The sequence below is a fragment of the Micropterus salmoides genome, unplaced genomic scaffold, assembly GCF_014851395.1.
Source record: "Micropterus salmoides isolate LMB-PRFRI ecotype aquatic unplaced genomic scaffold, ASM1485139v1 Ms_hic_scaffold_10, whole genome shotgun sequence".
Lineage (NCBI taxonomy): Eukaryota > Metazoa > Chordata > Actinopteri > Centrarchiformes > Centrarchidae > Micropterus > Micropterus salmoides.
The window spans coordinates 296,454-321,633 of NW_024040041.1; the positions used below are offsets into that span (position 1 = coordinate 296,454).

Below are 25,180 nucleotides of genomic sequence, written 5' to 3' on the forward strand. Positions count from 1 at the left end.
AAAACCCAGTTATAGTTTTGCTTTCGCTCACTTTCACTTCTTGCAGACTCGTATGCCTCATAAAATCAGATACAGTTGGAAAAATACCAGTGACTACTTTATTATTCTGAAAACAATTAGATTACATAAACCATAAAAATAGATTAAATTTAGAGAGATAATAGCTTAGTGCAGTGCATTAGTTTACACACAAAATGGAAACATATATGGAGGAGGTAAAGCAGTTTTTTGGAACTTTGTGTTTATCAACAACAATTTCAATATCCATAACTAGTGATAGATGTGGTACTTCAGTGCTGCAGCTTTTGGTTGAAAAAAACACCAGAAACAGGAAGTGTTTCAGGAAGGACAAGCTGTGTGAAATGTTTCTGTGCACTGCAGTTTTTAGTTAATCTGTGCTGGTACTGATAATTGACACAGAGCAGCTGTCATGTCAGCTATGGGGAGCATACAGCAGAGAAACCTACGCTATTTGGCCCTTGGTAAGACAGACTTTCCAAAATTTTATTTGAAAAGCAGCTTTTTTGTACAGCAGGGTTGTTGTATTGTATAGAACAGAAGTCTCTTAAGGCCATTTAAAAAACTTCCTATCATTAAAAGAAACACGGGAATCTAAAACAGAAACAAGGAAAACTTTCATTTCTGCACTTTTCAGTTTACTGAATGTAATGAGCCATGTCATTTCTTCTGTTCCACAGTCTTTTTCCTCCTGACCGCTTCTTCACCTGCTGCAGGTCAGTTCATTCTCCTGTGTCATGCGTACAGTAATGTTAGTTTGCTGTTTTCTTTATTTTTTATCAGATCTGGGAGTAACACGTTACAAAAGTAATACAATTACAGTAATGTATTGCTTTTTGCTGTAAAGCGGTAATATAACATGCATTACTTAAAAAAAAAACCGGTAATATTATAACCGTCACAATCTCAGTAGCGCGTGTTACAACGCACCCGAAATTAAGTGGTGTTTTGTTTTTATAGTAATTCACCAACACCAAGAAACATTTGGGCAGCAGAAAAACAAATCCATAAGTAAAAGAGTAACGTTATTTCCTGTTGCTGGAATGCGATGGTCGACAGGATGCAAACTACAGCAGCTCCCCTGATGGATCAATCAAATTTCTGTAGGCTGTGTGTCTGTGCTTTAACAAATAACTTTCATGATCAGAGAGGCTGCTGTCAGTTCATCCTGACTGATCCTGATCCACATATGCAGGCACATCTTACTATGAGCATAATGCACCAATTAAAAAGCAGTGAAAGTTACTCAAAAGTAATGTAAAGCATTACATTTCATAGAAAGTAATATTGTACTCTAATTAATTACTCTCAATTGACAGTAACTAGTAATCTATAATGTATTACATTTTGGAAAGGACTTGTCTAGCACTGGTCTTTAAAATACTCTCTGTTATGTCTTACATGCAATGAAGGTGTTCAGATCAGACTAGCTGGGTCCGGGTCTACTCAGTGCTCTGGGAGAGTTGAAATCTATCACAACAACGCCTGGGGAACAGTCTGTGATGACAGCTGGGACTTAAATGATGCTGAGGTGGTGTGCAGACAGCTGGTCTGTGGTGCAGCACTGAATGCCACTCAGTCGGCCCATTTTGGTCAAGGAACCGGTCAAATCTGGCTTGATGATGCGGCCTGTTCAGGAAGTGAAAGGTCTCTAACTGAGTGTCGGCACAGAGGATTTGGGTCACACGACTGTAACCATGGTGAGGATGCTGGTGTGGTCTGTTCAGGTGAGAAAACATTTCAGATAAAGTATTTTGAATAAATGTATCCTTTTCTGTGTATTTTAGCAGCTCTGTCACCGAGTCATTGTGGTGTGAAATGTAACACTGTTCAGGTGCAGCACTATATGAGCTGCTAACCACACCCTGCAGAATGCTTTTTAGAATTGAAGAGCAGAATAACAAGTGGGAAATGTTGCTCAATACAGTAAATGAAACTGTAATGTAGGTGATGAAGTTCATCGAGTGTTTGATCTACTGTGAAAAGTGTTTTATATTTCTCACAGTCTGTATGGGTGATGCAAAGTATAATGAATCATAACCTTTGCCAAATTTGTCTTACAGTAAAGATTTCTGTCATGACTAAATGACAAACAAACACATGTTCTATCCAGCACTGATTTGTCTTCTGTGTTCTGAAACTAGGTGTTCCGATCAGACTAGCTGGGTCCGGGTCTACTCAGTGCTCTGGAAGAGTTGAAATCTATTACAACAACACCTGGGGAACAGTCTGTGATGACACCTGGGACTTAAATGATGCTGAGGTGGTGTGCAAGGAGCTGGGCTGTGGTGCAGCACTGAGTGCCACTAAGTTAGCCCACTATGGTCAAGGAACCGGTCATATCTGGCTTGATGATGTGGCCTGTTCAGGAAGTGAAAGGTCTCTGACTCAGTGTCAGCATGGAGGATTTGCGAAACACAACTGTGGACATGGTGAGGATGCTGGAGTGGTCTGTTCAGGTGAGCAAGATTTTGTAAATATGTCTCTTATATGTAGCTATTCATAAGTAAAGCAGTAATACTACCATTACTTCTACTAATACTAACAACAACAGTAGCCTAATTGGCAGTAAAACCTTGCCTTGTCTGAGACTGTATGTTACAAAAAAAACATTTCAGAGCTTATTTCTAATGTGGTGTCCGAACGATAATGCTGCGATGATGTGTTGAGAAGAAATCCGCTTGACACTGTTCTTGGTTATAAAAGTTTATTACATCAAAGAATTCAGCATCAATTACAAGCTCTGCAGCAGCTTGGAGAGTGACCCAGCCCGATGACCACTCTGTCTCTCTGTACATCGAACACAGCTTATATAGGACATGTTTAGGTCTCTGCTAAAAACCATATAAGGGCACGGTGCTGTAAAATAAGTGTAACCATCTGTTAGACACCACAGAAGGGTACAGTCCCTTCATACACACTAACCTCTTTATACACACTAATCTCTTTATACCTAATTTCTACTTCCCCTAACACTGCACCCATCAATCATTACCTCCCCATAAGGGTTCACTGTCCCTCTCACCAGCTGCAGAGCATCATGTTAAACTGTAATGGCCGGATACACGTAATGGCCAGATGCACATATGTTATACACCACATATTCCCCCCTACGAGACTGAATTGAGTCTCGAAAAACAAAAAGAGACAAATTTCTCCAACACACACTTCTAGCAATATTATTTTTAGCAGCATATCAACTTTATGGAGTGTGAGAACGAAAAACCTGTCCGGCAGCCTTCATTCCAAATTCCCTCCAAGACAATCGAGACAGGAAAATTTTCTCACGGCCCCTCTGCCTTAGGCGGCCACGCATGGTACTCCAGTCCAATTAATAAACGACATCTTTATCAGTCAATGCAGAAATACGGTTAAGCCAATACATGTGAAAACCTCAGGAAATTAAATAAATCAAAACCATGTCCGAATTCAGGCTGGTCAACCCATCGGACCCTCCAACAGACCTTTCCCTGCCTAGACCCTATATCCCTAAGCATCAAGAAAAAGAAAAAAACCTGAGGTCCCCAAATATTAACTCCCTAAGTCTTTACACAGTTAACACACAAAAAGAATATAATTGTTAATTAAGTATTATTCATTCGCATATGTATTCATATCTATATCAAAGTAGACATAGGAAGGTATTCCACTGCAACTCCTCAGCAGTGTCGATGCAATCCAGACGTTTCCACACCGTCCTTGTCCAGAGTCCATTCATACTGTCCTTGTTTGAGTATTTGAATCCCCATCTGTACATCCCCGTATACTCTGGAAGAAAAGAAAACACCAACCAGTATCTTGTTGCAAATAACACATGAAAATTAAAACCTCAATGTATGAAAATACAAAGTAACATTAAAATGGATATCTTTCCATCATTAATTCATCTGGTTCCCCTTCATCCTCTCCATCTGAATCAGCCATAGTTAACAAAGGCATCTGAGTGTTCTCCCCAGGCATTACCACTCCAACCCATCTCAATATCATAGCTTTCGCAAAAGTCAATAGCACCGTACAAAAGCAAAACATCAAACACAGCGCTACAAAGGCTGCTACCAAAATCTGAACCACCACTGCTCCCACTGGTCCTAACTGATTTTGTAGCCAAGTATTTGCTGACCATCCAGCTCCCTCAGATTGACCAAACGCATCCCTTATACTCTTTAATGCATCTATAACACTAGTGATATTATCAGAACTATCTGGGATCAAAGTATAACAACCGTCTCCCGTCAAGTTCATAGCCACACACAAACCTCCTTGTTTGGCTAAAATATAGTCAAGAGCCATGTCATGTTTCAACAATGTCAGTCTGTGACTTCTTTGAGTATTTGACAGAAGATTAAACCCTCGTATAGTTTCATTTGCAAATCCCCATTAATTTTTTCACACACCCCTTGACTTTGTGGGTGATAAACTGCTCCAAGACGTTGTTTGATTCCCAATTTTTGCTAAATCAATTTCACTGTTTTATCCACAAACTCTTTCCCATTATCTGATGATATTCGATCTGGAAGTCCCCACCTGCTTATGACTTCTCTACACAAAAACTTGGCAACCGATTGAGCGTCTTTCCGCTTGGTTGGACAGGCCTCCGGCCATCGTGAAAATCTATCCACAACCACTAGCATGTATCTTTTCCCTTCAACTGGTTTTATCATATCGACAAAGTCAACAACTAACTCACGCATAGGACCCCTTGGGGTGGGAATGTAACCCCTGCGGACATTATTTTTCAAACAGATTGTACACCTGCCTATGACATAATCAATCTGTTCAAGCAAATATGGTGCCCAAAAACCATACTCCTTTGTGATTTTTCTCCTAACCTCCCCCCTGGCAACATGAGCTAACCCATGTGCTTCCTGAATCATCAAACCTAACAGGTCCAGAGGTGCTACTATCAGTCCCTCGTGATTTCTCCAAAGACCCATAGAATCCTTAACAGCACCTCGGTCCAGCCACGACTGTTTATCAATCATAGATGCAGCTTCCTGCATCAAAATCACTTCCTTAAGCGTAATTCTGTCTTCCAAGTCCACCCCATGAGTGACCCGAAAAACCTTGCCCAATTTGTCAGCTCCTGTGACAGCTTTTGCAGCTTCATCAGCAGCTTTGTTCCCTTGTGTCACTCTTGACGCATCTGTTTTATGAGCTGCACACTTAGCTATCGCTATCTCTTTAGGCCTCATCATAGCATGCAACAGTTTTATTATTTGTGCGTGATGTTGTATTGGAGAACCATCCGTTCTCTTAAACCCCCGACCTTTCCACACTGCTCCAAACAAATGACATACAGTATGTGCATATGCCGAATCAGTATATATTGTCACTCGCTGCCCGTCAGCTAACAAACACGCTTCTGTTAGCCCCACAAGTTCTGCAAGCTGTGCAGACGCAGGCTGTGGTATTACTTCAGCTTTTTCAACAACAAATCCCGTTCCTTGAGCTTTTACTACTGCATAGCCAGCACACAATTTATCTCCCACACGATAACAAGACCCATCAGTCCAATACTCCAGGTCTGCCTCACGTAGTGGAAGGGCTTGCAAGTCTGATCTAAGCCTTGAGTATTTCTCTGCCTCTTGAACACCATCATGTGGCTCACCATCCTCTGACGTTGGCAAATTCTCGGCTGGATTTACCGTATCACACCTTACCAGGGTGACATCCTCCTGCTCTAAGAGCCTATGATAGTCTCTAAGCCTTGGCATAGTCAATGTGTATTTTCCCCTAGTTCAGCAGATTCCTGAGACTATGATGGGTAAGAATTGTCACTGGGTAACCCCTCGTAACAGATGATGCTTTGTCATACATTAAATAAACTCCAACCATTGCTCTGTAGCACAGTGGTAGCCCTAATTCCACTTCTGAATATGCAGTCGAATAATAGGAAATAGGTTGAGGATTCGACCCTGTACCCGTTGGCTGACAAAGGACTGCACATGCATATTTACCTCCAGTGGAATTAGACACATACAACAAGAAATTCTTAGAGTAATCTGGTAGTGTGAGCGCTGGCGCCTCCTGTAACCTCTGTTTGATTGTTTAAAATGCCACAAGGCCTTCCTGTGTCCAGGACAGATTGCTGTGAAGTTGAGCGTTCCCAGTATCCTTAACCATAGCTCTCAAAGGTCCCGTCAAACTAGAATAATCCTCAACCCATGCTGAAGAATAACCAGCAATACCAAGAAACGTCAACATCTCTCTGACAGTTCTGGGCTTTGGAGCCTTGCGAATAGCCTCCAATTGACAATCAGAAATGCTTCTGTGTCCATGCGTTATTGTCTGACCCAAATATACAACCTTCTCCTGGCAATATTGCAACTTCTTTTGTGAGGCCTTATGCCCCTTTTCTGCCAATATTTGTAGCAATTTACTTGAGTCTTTGTGACATGTTTCTTCATCTTGTGAACAGATCATAATATTGTCGACATATTGAATCACAGTACTCTGCAATATCTGATCTATCCCTACCAAATCATCTTTCAATACTTTGTTAAAAATATGAGGACTGTGTTTAAATCCTTCAATCTCTCATACTCCTAAAACTGTCCTTTATATGTGAATCCAAATAAACCCTGACTCTCTACACTAAGAGGAACACTAAAAAATGCACCACACAAATCTAACACCGTGAAATGTGTTGCATCAGGAGGGATTTGGGCTAACAAAGTATGTGGATCCGGAACTTCTGCTGGAAAATCAGTTACCACTTCATTTACTGCTCTCAAATCATGAACCATACGATAAGTCTCATCAGGTTTCTTCACAGGCAACAAAGGCGTGTTACTCTGAGGATTTGTTGTCTTCTTCAAAACACCTGCTTTCAGAAGTCCCTCAATTTGTGGTTCGATTCCTTGAATTGCTTCATCCTTCAATGGATACTGATACTTCCAAGGAGGTCTAGCTCCTGGTCGAAGTTCCACTTTCACTGGTTGGGCTGATTTCACAAGTCCAATATCAGTACTGTGTTGAGACCACAAACATTCTGGAACTTGTCGCAACATCTCCTCTTTCATAGAATCCGAGTCCATCTTGGCACTACAAATAGATTCATGTGTCATCCGTACAGCTTGTGGCTGTCCTTGTCCTTTAGCTGAAATCATGATTTTAACAAATCGCTGATCTGTACTCCTCCAAATTGCCAAATTCTCTTTCATCGGTACAAAAACAGCTTCCTCCGCTTCATCATTTCCCCTATGTGTTTCTGCTCATAGTCTTCAGAAACCAACAAAGTCACATGTGGCACACTCTTCTCAATTTTGAATTCTTTCTCCAGATAATCATCAGTGTTTACCTTCATAGCCGCTCCTTGTGGTCCCCAAAATTATGCAACTTGAGCTTAGTTGAATTTCCTTTGGTTGATGAGCCAACCATTCCTCTGGGTTTGATTGGGCAGCATTCTTGAAATACTTGAGCGTACAATGGAATGGATATTCTGGAAGTTTCGCATCTGGCATGTTTGCCACAATGAATTTCTCCCATATCTTAGCCGGCTCCAAGAAATCTGCACTGAGCTTTCCAATCCAGAATACTGCAGAGGACTCCATCTCTGTTGTCATCAATAGTTGGTGGACCATTTCTTTTGGCACTTCTATCAGACAGCCATCTGGTGTACATTTTATTGTGCAGTTCAATCTACACAGAGCATCTCTTCCCAATAGAGCAATAGGTGTATGTTCTGATACCAATATGGGTATTGTAGTTTTCTGATTTTTATAGCAGAGCTCAATTGGTTCCGTGAGAGGAATCAGCTGCTTCACTCCCTCAAACCCCCTTGTCCGAATCAGTTGATTGTACATAGGAAGATGTGTAGCATCTTCAGGCCGAACACAGGTGAAAGCCGCTCCGCTATCCGCCATTACTTCCAATGGTCGGTTATTTACTTTCACCTCAATTGTTGGATCTCTTTCCGGCCCTGATGCTACCAGCTGACACCCCCCTTCGGATTTTCTGGGCACCTCTAGAATCCTGGCTCTGGGCCCCTGTGAGGGTTCACCAGTCCTCCAAGCGACCTTGACTGGCCCCTGAATCCTCCTCTGAAATTTCCTCCTCTGAAATTTCCTCCTCTAAAATTTCCTCCTGAGCTATTGCACTCACGGGCAAAGTGACCAACCTGTCCACAATTGTAACACACTTCTGGAGATTGCTGAAAGTATGGATTAAATCCTCCTCTTCTTGAGCTTCCTCGTCCTCTTCCTCTCCAGTTCTGCATCTGTCCATAAACTGGCTGTGGATATGAAACAACTGGAACCACTAGTGGTGGTTGGGGCAATTGCGGTTGTTCCTGGCTTGACTGAAGCTGTGGTGGTGATTGTTGCTTTGGTAAACACTGCTCCTCCATAACCAAAGCCTGTTTCTTCTCCTTCTTCTTATTTTCCCCCCAGTTGTATTTGATTGAGTTTCCCGAGAGTCACTTGGTCCTGTTCTTTCTGATCATGTTCCTTTTTCCTATATAGATCCACTTGATGGGCTATATGATCTGTATAACTCCTATTGCCATGCTTCCAAGTCCAACCACCTCTGCCAGTTTGCTCCTTACTGGTGGGGGCAACCCCATCTGTAGTTTAGCTCGCAAAATTGACCGCTCCATTTGACTCGCCTCTGGATCATTTCCTGTGATATTTCTCCACACCTGATGAGCTCTCGACACATAGGCTCTCGGATTCTCTTCTTTTCCCAATGAATCAATCAAGATATTGTCAGGATGCACATTTGTGGGAAACGTGTCTTTCAGTGCTCTCCACAGTCGATTCCTACTTGCAGCGAACAACTCCGGATCATTTACAGCAGTCCCCACATATCGATTAAGTCCCGCTCTCTGAAAAATCTCTTCCATACCTGGAATCCCCAGGAGATTAGCAAAAAGTCTCTTAATATCTCCTATGGCAGTTTGTGTTCCTACCGTAATTTCTTCCAACTTCGAGATCCAAGGATGTGCTCCATCTTGAAGAATAGGCAACTTCTCAAGTATATCTGACATATCGGTATTCTGCAAAGGTTTATACTCCAGATTCTGTCCTCGGATTATCACTGGCAGCATCTTCTTACTTGTGCTCCCTTTCCTTGGGCGTAATGCATACTTCTTCTCCAATTTTTGAGACCCTTTTTTCCTCAATTTCTCCCTCTGTATTGTCAGCTTCTCGAGATGTTCTTCCAATTCTCTTATTTCTTCTGGATAAGTCGACTTCTCCAAGCATGATATGCATCGATCCATGTCTTTTTCTATTTCTTCAGTAGTCATTGGAGGATAAAATCCAGCCTCCGTCTGATCACAGGATCATATCCACCCATGATCTCTTCTACATCACTCTGTTCATCATCATCTTCCATTCTCCTAAGCCTCGCTCTACCCTTAGTTTCCAAACGTGTCATTTTCTTCTTACTTTTGGAGCTTGGATTCATCTTTATAGTTGTTTCTGCTTGTCCTCTCTCTATGACTCGTTCATCTTCATCTCTGATGCAATAACCACCCTCCTGAATAATCACTGGAAGCTGAGGATAGACATCCTTTAACTCCGCTTCCTCCTCGTATGGTGGAGGTCTCTTTGCTGAATCCGTATGTGAGAAGGGTTTGTTGACTTCTACCATTAATTTTTCTGTTATCTTTGCCTCTTTTGCCATTTTTTCTTGCGTCTCTGTCATCAGTTTTTGACCTTCATGTTCGAACAACTTAAGAACACCCAGCTCTCTTCGTCTCTTCTCTTTACGTCGTTCCCCTTTTTTCCCCTTGTTTTGATCCGACTTATATGTGGACACAAGTACTTGCATTATTTTAAGTACACCTGGGTTAAGAGTCCCTTCCACAGGCCATGGTTGTTCAATATTAGGCCAACGCTTATGCCATTTTTCAGATAACTTTACAATACCATCAACTAGAGGATTATTTTTTTGCACTACATCAACCGGAGTAGTTACTTTCAACGTTTTAATGTCCTTTTTCCGCATAGTGACAACTCTTTTATATTTCTTTATTGTAAAATTATTTTCCTTATTACTTATTTGTTTATTTTCTTTTAATTCTACTTAATTGTTGATAGGTGGCAATCTTACCACATCCGCTAATGGAAAATCAAGGGAATTTGTCAACTCCAGAGCAATCACAAAAATCTTGTTATCCAGCAATCACACGGCCAACTCCTACCTAATAAGCACCCTCTCACCTTAGTTTTATCCCAAAAGCTCAATACCACTCAATTCCCAACACAACTTGACTTCAAACGACCCCTGCACAAAAACTCCCATATGTAATATTCAAATACAGTAACTGATCAGTCCGTTGCCAAGTCTCCCCTTAGATAGTCATAACATGAAATATGGCAGGCATACACAAATAGACTCTCTTTGTTGCAAATGTGTCTATAATATCCTGAAAGGAGACAAACTAAATGTGTATCAGCCGTAATAATTATAAATGAGTATAGACACATATGCACAGGTGTTTGTAAAGAGTTTGTGGATTGCACAGTACTGGCCAGACTGGATCCGGGGCTGCTTTGCTGTGACGCGCTGGACGGCACCCCCTCTCTCTCCTTCTCTCTCTCTCTCTCCTTCTTGTCTCTCAGATCACAGGAGAACAAAAACCCAAAAAGCAAACAACACTTTAGTCCTTTTATGTACTCACAAGGTTATTTCCCCCCAAAAATAAGAGTGTTACCTCTCTGAGTAATCATAATCTATTTTCCCTAACTTTTTAACATATCTACGTTAACATGCAAGCTAAGGAATTTCGGTGTCGTTTACACTGGGGATGCTGGGGACCTACTCTTCACTCCTATTTAAAGCTTACTCTATTAACAAACGTTCTTCAATACCAATGAAAATGCCTTTTAAAATGTATTCACACACATAAAAAACCCCCAAATGAAATGCAAGTAAAATATAGAAAAACAAATGCGCACTTCCCAAAAAAGTAACTTAGGCTAAGAAAAACCCCCACTGCTGCTTCTGAAATGACCCAAACCATACAGCTGCATTGATCAATAACTTTAACAAATTTCAAAACACAGTTTTCCCCTTGATCAAGTTCTCTTCTCTATTTCTTCATTTATATATGTATATTCTCTTCCTTCTTTATTTATTTATTCTATTATTCATATATATGTTTTCTTGAATCCTAGCCTTATCGTCCTCTGCATAGTCTCTCACACACACTAGGCTTCTCCTATTTCTCACACACACAACCGAGACACAGCAGGGCAGCTCTCCACACACACACACACACATGGTAGCTATCCAGTCAACAAGAATGCATTTCTTCACACTGTTAATAAAGCATGCTTCCGCCGCACCTTTTTCCTTTATTATTTTCCTTCCTAAATTTGTGCTACCTCGAGTTTGCAGATATTTAATGAGAGGCCACTTCGGACATAGTTCGTCAACACATGTATCGAGAGGTAACTTACAATTAAATTTTTCTTCTACAAGCTCCCAGTTCCTTTGAACGACCCGAAAATTCACCTAGTTCCTTTCCAGGATTTGCGGCCCATCTAAGATCGCCTTTCAAGGGCTTTTTGTCCAGATCTGCGGCGTCCTAATCCTTATTTTTCCTTTTTCCTTAACCTTATATTTTCTTCCTTATCCTTATTAATTTGTATTCAAGCCGAATGACCCTGGCCAGGGTTACACTCTCTCTTTTTCCCTTACTCCAATTTACCTATTCCTTAAAGCCTAGTTTCACGCGACAGTAATTTCCATCCCACATGACTTACGGTTATAAGAATCTGAGGGCCCATATTCTTAATCTTTGCAAAGTTATGAAACCTCACTTCCCGTTACTCCTAGGCTGTTCCTTTTTCTTCCTTTTATATCTATCTATCTGTCTTCATTACATTCACACACACACCCTTTTTGCGTTATCCACAATGCACACACAATTTAGAACGGAGTCTTCTCACACATCCACCCGCCAGCATTCACACGGGATCGAACCGGTGTACCCTTTAACGCACACACAGACACACGAACTGACCAGCGCCCACAGTTTATGAGAAAACTCACCCTATACGCTAGCTTCTGGAGCGGGAGTCAGCTCGACGGTGCCTGTGATGGAACGATGAATTCTGGCACAACACGGTCCCTTCGTGGTCGCCAATTTCTGTGGTGCCCGAACGATAATGCTGCGATGATGTGTTGAGAAGAAATCCGCTTGACACTGTTCTTGGTTATAAAAGTTTATTACATCAAAGAATTCAGCATCAATTACAAGCTCTGCAGCAGCTTGGAGAGTGACCCAGCCCGATGACCACTCTGTCTCTCTGTACATCGAACACAGCTTATATAGGACATGTTTAGGTCTCTGCTAAAAACCATATAAGGGCACGGTGCTGTAAAATAAGTGTAACCATCTGTTAGACACCACAGAAGGGTACAGTCCCTTCATACACACTAACCTCTTTATACACACTAATCTCTTTATACCTAATTTCTACTTCCCCTAACACTGCACCCATCAATCATTACCTCCCCATAAGGGTTCACTGTCCCTCTCACCAGCTGCAGAGCATCATGTTAAACTGTAATGGCCGGATACACGTAATGGCCAGATGCACATATGTTATACACCACACTAATTTGCTGATTTTTCCCCCCTTCTGGTTTGGGGTGTGGGATTAAAAGAAAGGGGTGCAGTGTCGTGATTCACCGTATAACTTCTCTCTTTGTGTCCGTATGCCAGTTCCCTCTTTCCACGCTCTCTCTTTCTGTAACATTATAGTTTTTCTCGATGGCTTAAACATATTTCTTGAAATTATGCCTCTTTTTCTCGAAACTCTAAACACAAATCCACAACTTCTCACTCAATCCCCCAAACATCCTATTTTCAGGTCAAAATTAAGCTCGCCACTCAAAACTATTCAATCTTGCTGAAAAACCAAACTTTGCCCTCAGACATGACACACAAGCCCTCAGAAACACACACACTGCAACACGGTCTGACACACTGGTGAGAGAGATTCAAAGCAATACTACAAAAACTGGTTATTAGTAATAATGGTTCTCCCCCTCAGAAACCTTTTCACATGATGAACACAAAAGAAATAACAAATGTAAACATTTGCTCATGTTTTATTCCTTAGTGTGCTGAACAGTTCAACACACCCAACAACTACTTATTCAGCCCCAGCGTCCTGTCTTTGGTCTATGACAGGCCAGAGACTCTTGTTCTCCACCTACTCCTCCTCCCTACTCCTACTCCTGCCGGAGTAAAAAGTGTTATGCAGTGAAAAATTAGCTGCCTGCTCTCATTGGCTGGATATGGATGTTGAGTCGGCCGACTCCGGCAGATATTTGGCATGCTGGATTTCTGGCAGACGTCGGCGATGTGTCAGAAATGTGTCGGGGAGTCGTTTTGATGCGTCGTTGAGTAGTTCACACGTAACAAATCGGGCTATAAATCGTGTAGTGTGACCTAGGCTTTACTCCTCTCCATACTGTGTCTCCTCCTCCTCTCTGGTGTCCTCTCTGTCTTCCTTATGATTTTTCTGGATCCATTGTTCCTAAAATAAATGAACTGGCATTGGGCCTTTTATCTTTCTATTGAATCTTCTGATTGGTGTGTTATCAATTTTGACTGTTTGTGGTTCACCTGTGTGCTAATCGAGCTCAGCCTGTGCTGATTGAGTGAACAATATTGAATGTCAGTGTTTTCTCAATGACCACATGGTGCAGGCAATGAGAAATGAAGGGATTTGTGAGTAGAGTTTAGAGAAATGGGTGTGCTTAGCTCAGTTAGCTGTGCAGCCACTGGTCAGATTAGCTCTGCCCATACTGGGAGCTCGGAGCACCAGGGAGTGTTTGTGTTTACCACAGACTGTATGAAGGTGTTTACACCTTTACTCAAGCACTGGAGGTTTTCAGGCCAGGGGCGGGGGGGCCTGGCATGGAATGATGGCGGGGTGCAGCGCCGGCAATTCGCTCAGCAGTGAACACGGCATGAATAGGACCAAACACAGCCTCAAAGACCAACAGGGAATCCAGTACTGATATGATTTACTAGAGCTTCTTGATGGATATAGTTAGCCTTACTTTTTTTCTTAAATTTAACTGGAAAAGCTCATACGTACTGAGGTCATGTCCTCTGTATTGTTACCAGGATATTTAATCAACTCTTTCCATTCTACAATCACAGGCTGATTCTGATAATAATTACAGCCAGTAGGTCCTATTTTTGTGGAGGTGTAAGAACCAGCTCCAGCAGCGCTAACCTTTAACTTCACTTTCCCTATCCATGTGGTCGGATTAAATAAGCGATGTCCACTGTAAGGGCTCCAAACAGGACAAACTCAAACTCAGGGTCTGACAAGGGTTTGCCAGCCAGAGTCAGGGAGGCAGAAACAAAGGCTGAAAAGCAGAGCAAAGCAGGGAATGACTGGCGATGGGGCGGTATATGCACTGCAAGGCTGATTAGAAATAAGATGGGAAGCAAGAAGGGGTTACTGCAGGGCAGCATGGAGGGGCAGGATCTGTAATGTCAGGGAGAGTTAGTAAATGGCAGAATGAACTGGCTGAAGTCGTGACAGCGACTGTGTTTATCTTAAACTAAATCACATGCAAATGACACCTGTGTGCTACAAAATAAGCACACCATCTCTACACACACCAGACTGGTCCATTTAGCTCCATAATAACTGAACTTACACTAGGAAATGGATGCTAAGATCTGTGTGGCGCTACGTTGACTACATGGCACAGGTCGCCTGCTGTGATACAAATGGCACCCAGTAATCTAGGTAAAAACAACCTCAAAACGGTCAAAACAGGTGACTTAATAGTAGAAACAGTAAACAATATGCATTAAAAGCTTGAACAAGACGGTTCAATTTTCAAAGAAAACAACACAATAGCACAGAGGTGTTTTTCCACAATTTATCCTCAGCAATGCTAAACTGCGCTTTGAGGGGCAGACGGAGAACGACGGAAATTTAGTAGATACAGCAGAGATGCATCTCGGACAGTTTCCACAGGAAACAGTAAATAAAAATAACCCTGGGAAAAATAAATACCAACTGGAAACTAGAACTGCAAGCAGTTGTAATCGGGGTCCAAGCCTCCCGGCGCAAGCTGTCCCCTCGCCCCGCGGAGGTCGCGGGAGTTGGCCTGGGCGCCCCGCTGCGGCTCGGGGGGCCCGCGGAGAAGAAACGATGAGTTATAAATTAAAGGGAGTTGCGGTTACGGAGATATAAAAAGAATGTATGTCAATGGGAGTGTTATTTGATTTCCAATGAATAGCGCCACCTAGAAGCCGATTTCACACAACCCCTTGGGAGGTTGTGCAAGATGAGAAGCTTGGTGTAGATTGGCCGTTGACGTAAGATCTGACATGACATTGTTTTACCGTTTTGCGCAAACATTTGTTAGCTTATAATTCGGACGTTTTTTAGCGGATCAAAATCCCCTCTAGAAACTTTTATCGGCTTGGTTCAGAGATGGTCTGTGCCAAGTTTCGTACCGATCGAACTTTTGGCTTCGGAGGAGTTAATTGCACTAGCGGCTAACTGCACCAAATTTTGCACAGCCCCTCAGGGGGGCATGACACATAAGGTCCTGAAGTTTGGTGTTGATCGGCCATTCCCAACCTAAGATATGACATAACTTCCTGTTTATAGCGTTTTTCACAAACATTTATTAACGTATCATTTTAAATAGTTTTTGTGTCGATCAGACTTGTGGTTTCGGTGGAGTTAATTAAAATAGGTTTTTCAGTTGTTGCGATTTAGCGGAAAAAAAGTCTAGGTGGAAATGGGCGTGGCCTATACCATTAGATTCAGCTAGATCCCTCGATATGCGCCTTCGTATGCGGGAGTTCCAAGGGCAAATGCGTATATAGCGCCCCCTAGTGGTAGAAGTGTGCGGATTTTTTCGCCTGAGGTACTTGCAGTGGTTTGGACCTACCCTATGAGTTTAGTGTCTGTAGCACTTACTGTCTAGGCTGCAGTATGAGTTTTAGCTGCGGAATAATAAAACGATTCCAATAGGGTTCCCAGCTCCACTGGTACTGGGAACCACGATGCCTTGCATTCACGGGTTCCCTGCCCACTCGGGCTTGGACCCCTAATAAGAATTATTATTATTATTATTATTATTATTATTATTATATTATTATTATTATTATTATTTATTAAAGTGCATTTTTAACCCTGTTACACATGGAGATGCCCACACACTCTGTGCACAGTTTGTTTTGAACGTTAAACCAATCAATCAAATTCAGAAATTTAATATGCTACAGCAAATACATTTCTGGTACTGTAGATTCTTTAAAAAGAGCATTTACACCATCATGGTGGGAAATTTTAAAAAATACTGTTAAATTTGAACAACAAAATATTTAAAGATTTTTGTTGTGTGGTCAAACATTTCTGTGGTGTGTTTTTTTACCCAGTGAGACTGCAGCCGCCCAGCATCTCCCTGACGTCTCCTAACAGAGGTTCAGAGGTCACCAGGGGGACAGCTTTGTCTTCACCTGCTCCACTTCCTCCCACTATCCCACTGGTGTTTTCTTCCTCATCTTCTCTGGCTCCAACATCACTGACCCCAAGCCAGCAGTCAACCACTCAGCCTCCTTTAACTTCCCTGCTGCTGAGTACGAACACCAGGGCAACTACAGCTGTGTGTATGAAGTCACATGGTCTACACGGAAATACACTTCTCCCATGGCTGCACCAGTTAGTGTCCTCATCAAAACTAAGAGAATTTAAACTAATTGTTGCCATATTTTATGAACAATTCAGTCTATAACAGCTTACCTGTGCAGGGTTGCGGGGGTGCCTATTCCAGCTGATACCGGGTGGGAGGCGGGATACACCCTGGAAAAGTAGCCAGTTTATCACATACAGACACACACACATTCACACCTCTAGGGGCAATTTAGAGTCACCAATTAATCTATGCATGTCTTTGGACTGCGGGAGGAAGCCGGAGCACCCAGAGAGAACCCACACAGACACGGGGGAGAACATGCCCACACAGAAAGGTCTGGGACAGGCTAGGCACTGCACCACCGGGACACCTTGCTGTGGTGATACAGTGTAAGATAAAAAAAGAAAAAAAGACAAGCAAACCACCCACACATACCACAGTGTAGTGTATCCGTTACATTTGTATCACATTTGACAACAAAAACAATGAATGTGACTAAATATTACAAAACTCAATTATGATCCAACTATTCATTTTGCATCAACTAGTATAAACAAATTAAGAAATACACTTAAATCGGAATCACAACTAGTACTGAATGGATTTGTGAAAATAGACTTATATTAATAGATAGTAGTCAAAAAGTATCTTGTTCAGGTCTAGACATGCGACTAATGGCGATAATCAGCTCTGCCTGTCAATTAAAGCCTCAAACATTGAACAGGTTCAAGAGGTAAATTTGCTTGGCGTTACACTAGATGGACAGTTGACAAGATGGGAGAAACATATTGACAACATTGTTAAGAAAATGGGTAATGGAATATCAAGTATTAGAAGATATTCCCCTTTTCTTACCCCTGCCACTATAGTGCTGGTGACACAAGCATTAGTTTTATCCCACCTTGATTACTGTCCTCTAACAATAAATCTTTTATGTATGTTCTATTACTATTATTACTATTACTAGTGTTATTACTAATTTTGTTACGACATAGATATATAGGTATTGTGTTTTTATCCTTAACATTTCCTCTCCTATTCTCCTTCTGTTAGTCTGTCCACATTTACTAGGGTTTAGGTCAGAGCTGTGAGATTGTTTTGGTGTTTTCCTCTCTTGTTGTTCTTCTCCTCTCCTGGAATGTTCATTCAAGGTTGAGAGAGGATCTCTGTTCCCCAAAACATAGAAACCTAGACTGTGTAAATGATTATGCATCCCTTTGCTCGGGGTCAGATGCCCGAAGCCGCCCTAGGTGGCAGGTCTCTGGACCGGCTGTCAATGTTTTAGTACATGTTTACTTTTTGTACTGTTTATTCTCTTTTTGTTAATAAATTCTTCAAAGACAACGGTTGGTTGTTACTGAATTATTTGCTCAACCCCTCACCAGAAATATAATTTCCACGACATTCACCTGTCTGGTCCGGTGCAGCCAAAAAAGGTTAAGCTGCAAATAGCTCAAAATAAAACTGCAAGACCCACACTGGCCCGTCCATCGGATGTGAGGCTGAGTACGGACAGTGTGCATGCCAGTCTCTCGTGGCTTAAGCTGATGATACAATGTTGCCGTCAATGGTAATGAGTAAAGATAATTACCATAATCCCCTTCCCCCATCACTCCGCCACCCTCCCCGCACCACCACTAGCCCACCAGCAACATTGTCCAGCAACATTGCTCAAAAAGTTGCCCCGTGTATCATCAGCTTTAGAGAGGAAGAGGGGTTGGCATGCAACCTTATGAATTTCTGAGAAACCAACATACTTATAGTACTCGGCAGGCTACAAAGGGTTGTCTAGTTTTGAAAAAACCCAGGACTGATGCAGATCTGTATGTATAGAGCCATCAAAATATGGAATAACTTACCAATTTTCATTGCTGAAGCACCCAGTAAGGCTGGTTTTAAAAGGCTATAAAAAACCATTTGAATAATAAATCCAACATTGATGAGCTTAGGTGAATGGTTTGTTGTATAATAGTGTGTATGTGTGCTGATGCTTTTTGTCAGTAGCTTTACTTTGTATAAGCATTGTAGGTATCGTTTTTAGATTCAGGTAGAACTTATATTTGTATGTTACGTTTGTTGTATTTTATGTATTTTTTTATGTTTGTTGTATGTGAACCCCAGGAAGAGTAGCTGCCACATTAGTAGCAGCTAATGGGGATCCGAATAAACGAACAAATAAATAAGTAGACTGATTAGGCATGAGCCATGCAAATACTGAGGAGCAGTGTCCTCACACGCTACAATCAGAACTCAATCAAAAATTCAAAAATCAAAAAATAAACTTATAATGCTGTACAAGTCCCTAAACTGCACTCTGCAGGTGCTGGAAAAATAGTTGATGTTATGTGATGATGATGACATAAGCAACATCATTCTTGGTCTAGGAAACAATATTTGTCTAAACAATCTCTTAGTAAGGTCTATTTAATAACGGTTTTAGAGCTGTTTGTATGAAACATGAGTTGTTGCATAAGCTTTGCCAATTAATGTTAAATTCTGCTTTGTTTCAGCCAGCTGTCCATTTGTCCGTTGGAAGAGACAGTGTATTGTGTCTGTAAGAGTTTATATATTTGCACTGAGACTGTTTTTGGCTTTAATTAGGTCAGTTTTTTGTAGTGGAGGAGTGTGACTATCAAACATGCCAGTATCTATTGTATTTTTTATGCTTTTTTTTTCAGGTTTAGGTTTTCAGGTTGTTATTGATTTTTTGAAGAAAGTAGAACATCATAAACAAGCCATCACAGTATTTGGCCTTGACCGGCTACACTGGAGTATAGCATGGCGTAGTGTTGTAGTACTCGAGACCGGTCTTAAGACCACTTTTTGATGGTCTTGGTCTTGTCTCGGACTCCACTGCATTTGTACTCAGTCTTGTCTCGGTCTCGGACATTGAGGACTCGGGATTTTATTTCAATACCAGTCAAGACCATAACTTTGGGAATATAAATAAATTACATTGTCTGATTTATTTGTTAACATCCTAACTTTGATTTGATGTAAAGTGTATTGTTTCAAATCTTAGTGTTTGTATGTGGATCTTTCAGATCAATCTGAGAAGTACCTATGATCTCGTTCCACATTTTAATGTGTGTCATTTAATGTGGGGAACTGGTCTTGATCTTGACTCTGTCTCGCCCTCCCCCGGTCGTGGTCTCTTTTAAAAACATACAAAAAATAAAGGGAACACTAAAATAACACATCCTAGATCTGAATGAATGAAATAATCTCATTAAATATTCCTTTCTTTACATAGTTGAATGTGCTGACAACAAAATCACACAAAAATTATCAATGGAAATCCAATTTATCAACCCATGGAGGTCTGGATATGGAGTCACACTCAAAATCAAAGTGGAAAACCACACTACAGGCTAATCCAACTTTGATGTAATGTCCTTAAAACAAGTCAAAATGAGGCTCAGTAGTGTGTGTGGCCTCCACATGCCTGTATGACCTCCCTACAACGCCTGGGCTTTCTCCTGATGAGGTGGCGGATGGTCTCCTGAGGGATCTCCTCCCAGACCTGGACTAAAGCATCCGCCGACTCCTGGACAGTCTGTGGTGCAACGTGGCGTTGGTGGATGGAGCGAGACATGATGTCCCAGATGTGCTCAATTGGATTTAGGTCTGGGGAACGGGCGGGCCGGTCCATAGCATCAATGCCTTCCTCTTGCAGGAACTGCTGACACATTCCAGTCACATGAGGTCTGGCATTGTCTTGCATTAGGAGGAACCCAGGGCCAACCGCACCAGCATATGGTCTCACAAGGGATCTGAGGATCTCATCTCGGTACCTAATGGCAGTCAGGCTACCTCTGGCGAGCACATGGAGGGCTGTGCCGCCCCCCAAAGAAATGCCACCCCACACCATTACTGACCCACCGCCAAACCGGTCATGCTGGAGGATGTTGCAGGCAGCAGAACGTTCTCCACGGCGTCTCCAGACTCTGTCACGTCTGTCACATGTGCTCAGTGTAAACCTGCTTTCATCTGTGAAGAGCACAGGGCGCCAGTGGCGAATTTGCCAATCTTGGTGTTCTCTGGCAAATGCCAAACGTCCCCCACCTGTGGACGTCGGGCCCTCATACCACCCTCATGGAGTCTGTTTCTGACCGTTTGAGCAGACACATGCACACTTGTGGCCTTCTTGAGGTTATTCTGCAGGGCTCTGGCAGTGCTCCTCCTGCTCCTCCTTGCACAAAGGTGGAGGTAGCGGTCCTGCTGCTGGGTTGTTGCCCTCCTACGGCCTCCTGCACGTCTCCTGATGTACTGGCCTGTCTCCTGGTAGCGCCTCCATGCTCTGGACACTATGCTGACAGACACAGCAAACCTTCTTGCCACAGCTCGCATTGATGTGCCATCCTGGATGAGCTGCACTACCTGAGCCACATGTGTGGGTTGTAGACTCCGTCTCATGCTACCACTAGAGTGAAAGCACAGCCAGCATTCAAAAGTGACCAAAACATCAGCCAGGAAGCATAGGAGCTGAGAAGTGGTCTGTGGTCACCACCTGCAGAACCACTCCTTTATTGGGTGTGTCTTTCTAATTGCCTATAATTTCCACCTGTTGTCTATTCCATTTGCACAACAGCATGTGAAATTGATTGTCAATCAGTGTTGCTTCCTAAGTGGACAGTTTGATTTCACAGTAGTGTGATTGACTTGGAGTTACATTGTGTTGTATGAGTGTTCCCTTTATTTTTTTGATTGTATTTGGGTTGTGGTTAGATTTGACGGTGGAGAGTGATGATCAGGAGAGTAGAGCTCTGAATAGAAATATTTAAAAAATGTATTGTGATGCTGTATAATGTTAACAGAGGAAACTGCTCGATGTGATCATCATCTTTCAGTTAGTTTGCTATTTTATTGCCAGTTTTGTTTGAGTTCAAAATGTGGCTGATGGAGTTTCGAAAGGTAGTGTTCTGTTTTGTTGTTGGTGGTGGTGTTAATGGGATAGTAAGAGATTCTAAATACAGATTTGAACTCAACCACCAAGCAAACACACCCCTCCCTTTATTGCTCTCTCAGAAGCTCCGCCCCCAAATTCACAACCAAGCAGGTCTCCTGGGTGAAGCGAATAGGGAACTAACAAAAACTGCAATTAACGAGTGGCCACTTGAGGCTGGCTCTAAAAGGGATTCAATCTCCATTGACCCCTATCTTAAAATGCCCAGCTTTACAACAGAATAAAATATATTTACAGCCTGCGATGGTTTTGATGTATATAGCTCATTTTTACCTTCATGACAACTGTGAGGGGGTAATTAAGTGTTGCATTATTAGGCCGTGTCCGCTTTGAGTGACAGCTGGCGCTGTAACTGCTAGCACTCTGCCTGCCATCTGTTAGCTCAACTAATACAGTCACAGAGCTCTGCAGCTCTGCCTGTTTGAGCCTTTTGGAGACTTCTTTAATGCAAATACCGGACGAATAATGGCAGGCTGTGCTGTTGTGCTGTAACACTCCACACATGATAGATTTATTTATCAGTAAAGAACAAGGCACCACAACAAGGGGGAAATGTAGTGATCTCCATAGGTTTAACTGAAACACATCACTTACCAGCAATGTCAGCTTCTTGTGTAATGTAATGTAGAGGGGGCTGATGGGCCTGCAGTGAAATAAAGAAATTACAGTTTTTGTTGGTTGCTTAAACACTATAACCAGGCTTTTAATCTAAAATTATAAAACCACATCTCCATTTTTCAAAAAGAACACCCTTTTTCCTTTGGTCATTTAGAAAGCACTGACATTCAATATTGTTCACTCAAGTCAGCTAAGGTTAAATGGTCAATTAGCACACAGCTACCCAGGTGGAGACACAAAGAGTCATAATTGATAACACACCAATCAGAACCTCCAATAGAAAGATAAAAGGGCCAGAACCGGTTCATCCGATTTTGGAACAATGGATCCAGAGAAATCTGAAGTAAGACATAGAGGACACCAGAGAGGAGGAAGAGGAGGGAGAAGACGAAGAGGAGGAGCAGTATGGAGAGGAAGGAAGAGGAACAGTAGGAGTTGGAGGAGGAGAATCTCTCGTCCATCTTGTCGCAGACCAAAGACAGGATGCTTGTGCAGAATAATTTGTTGTTCGGTGTGTTGTACTGTACAGTACATTAAGGGCTAAAAAATGTGCAAATGTACAAATTATTATGTCTGAAGGCAAAGGTGGTTGAGTTGAGACGTTCATTTTGACCTGAAAATAGGAAGTTAGGAGAATTTGGTGAGAAGTTGTGGAATGAGCTATCTGATGTTAGCTAGCTGAGAGCCTTTCATTTCATTATAACTATGTTCTTTCATATTTTATGTTATTGTCAGCTAACACTGGTGCATAGGCATGAGCAGTGAAATTGGGGATTCAATATAGAGTTTATTATTTCATTTGAAGTCTTTTGTGAATCCTTTCACAATAAACATGGCATTTGTTTTAACTCTGGAATTCCCCAAAATTCCCAACTTCCCAACAACAGTGTATGACTACTGCTTTATTGGACGCAGATTACATCATTCACAGTCAACATGAGCAATAAGAAAGGAGACATTTGCTAAGAGTATTTGAAACTTGACACTTGATGAGAATGATTAAAATTAGGAATTAGAGATGATAATGCAGACTGTATTTTATGATAGTGTCTTTAGTTCTGTATCAACACTGTGTGGGTTTGTTTTGAGTGGTCATGATGGTCTGCTGTTGTGTGTCTGACTTGCTGGCAGTTTTGCTCTAGAATACTTACATTCATGTGGTACGTATATTAGAAATCTACATAGTTGATTTCTCGCCTCAAAACTTCTCAGAAGTGGATGTAGTGATGAAATAGCATACATTGTAAAATAGAAAACACTGGCCCCGAACTGGTGCGCTTAATGATGATGCAGTGAATATTAACGATTCTCTCTGACTAATCAGTAGTCTGCAGTGTTTTTTATGTCACCTTATGGTGTCGACTCAGCTTGACTCAGCTCACTTAAAAAACCTTGGCGTTATCAGGTACAAATTTTCCCCACTGGAAAACCATAAAAAAGCAAGTAGTAGAGTCGAGCTGGTACCATGCGGTGGAAGGGCCATAGGTACTCAAGTAAAAATAACTCAACATTGACTTGTTGTCTCGTCTCCTGGGTGAAAGTCCTGTGTTTGTCCCATTGGAGGACCTGGGACCGCACAGCGTCGGGGACGAAAAGACATCCCTGAGGACCAGTACCAGGGTTGGGTTGGTGCCGTTGAGCCTCCTTCACCAGAGACTCTATTTCCCAGGTAACCGCTGTCACCACACAGGAAGGAGGCAGAATGGTCTCAGGTTCTGAAGGAGACTCCTCGCTGGTGAATTTAAGACAAAGTGTTGGGCTTTGTGTTCTTAGAGCCGGGCCTGTAGGTGAGGGTAAACTGGAACCAATCAAAAAACAGGGCCCAGCGAGCCTGCCTGGAATTGAGCCTCTTGGCGGACTGGATATAGGGCAGGTTCTAGTGATCGGTCAAAATGATAAACGGCTGTTTGGACCCCTCCAGGTAATGTCTCCACTCTTCCAGGGCCAATTTCACTGCAAGGAGTTCTCTGTTGCCCACGTCATAGTTACGTTCCGCAGGGATTAGACGGCGAGAGAAGAAAGTGCAAGGATGGAGCTTTTGATCTGTATTGGAGCGCTGGGAGAGGACTGCACCCACCCCCGTGTCCGAGGCATCCACTTCGACGACGAACTGGCGGGAGGAGTCGGGCTGCACTAATATGGGCGCTGTGGTGAACTGCCACTTAAGTGGAGTAAATGCCAGGTCAGCTTCAGGGGTCCAGTTGAAGGGGGTGGACGTGGAAGTAAGGTGAGAGAGAGGAGCTGCCACACCGCTGAAGTTCCTGATAAAGCGACGATAGAAGTTGGCAAACCCCAGGAACTGTTGTACCTGTTTCCTGTTGACCGGGGAGATGGATAAATGTTGGGGGTTCCTGTTCATCAATCTTCGCCGGATCCACCTTCACCTTCCCACCATGGATGACATATCCCAGGAAACTCAATGTGCTGGCGTGAAACTCACACTTTTCTGCTTTCACATAGACCTTGTTCTCCGGGAGTCTCTGTAGCACCTGTCATTGGAATAGATCAGAATGTCGTCCAAGTACACAAATACAAAACTGTTAATAAAATCACGGAGGACGTCATTAACTAGGGCTTGGAAAACTGCTGGAACATTTTTGAGTCCAAAGGCATTACCCGGTATTCGAAATGGCCCAAAGGTGTGTTGAAGGCTGTCTTCCACTCCTCTCCTGACCTAATCCGCACCAGATGGTAGGCGTTCCGGAGGTCCAGTATGTTGAAGACCGTAGCGCCCTGGAGAAGCTGAAAAGCAGAGGAGATGAGAGGTAAGGGGTACTTCCTGACAGTGATTGCGTTGAGGCCCCGGTAGTCAATGCAAGGGAGAAGACTTTTATCCTTCTTTGCCACAGAGAAGAAACCAGCTCCCAAAGGGGAAGGAGAATGAGACCTGAGGCTAATGAGCTCTTATTGTAAGCTTCCATGGACTCCATCTCAGGC

The 25,180-nt window shown here is 42.5% G+C and overlaps 1 protein-coding gene across 1 annotated transcript; it reads left to right on the forward strand.

The window, feature by feature from the left end:
• Positions 1-246: 246 nt before the first annotated feature.
• On the forward strand, positions 247-24,248 carry LOC119917023 (deleted in malignant brain tumors 1 protein-like). Its single transcript, XM_038737085.1, has 6 exons — positions 247-482; positions 699-734; positions 1,431-1,745; positions 2,163-2,477; positions 23,807-23,912; positions 24,017-24,248. The coding sequence occupies exons 1-6, from the start codon at positions 431-433 to the stop codon at positions 24,246-24,248; spliced, it is 1,056 nt and encodes a 351-aa protein (XP_038593013.1). The 5' UTR covers positions 247-430.
• The last annotated feature ends 932 nt before the right edge of the window (positions 24,249-25,180 follow it).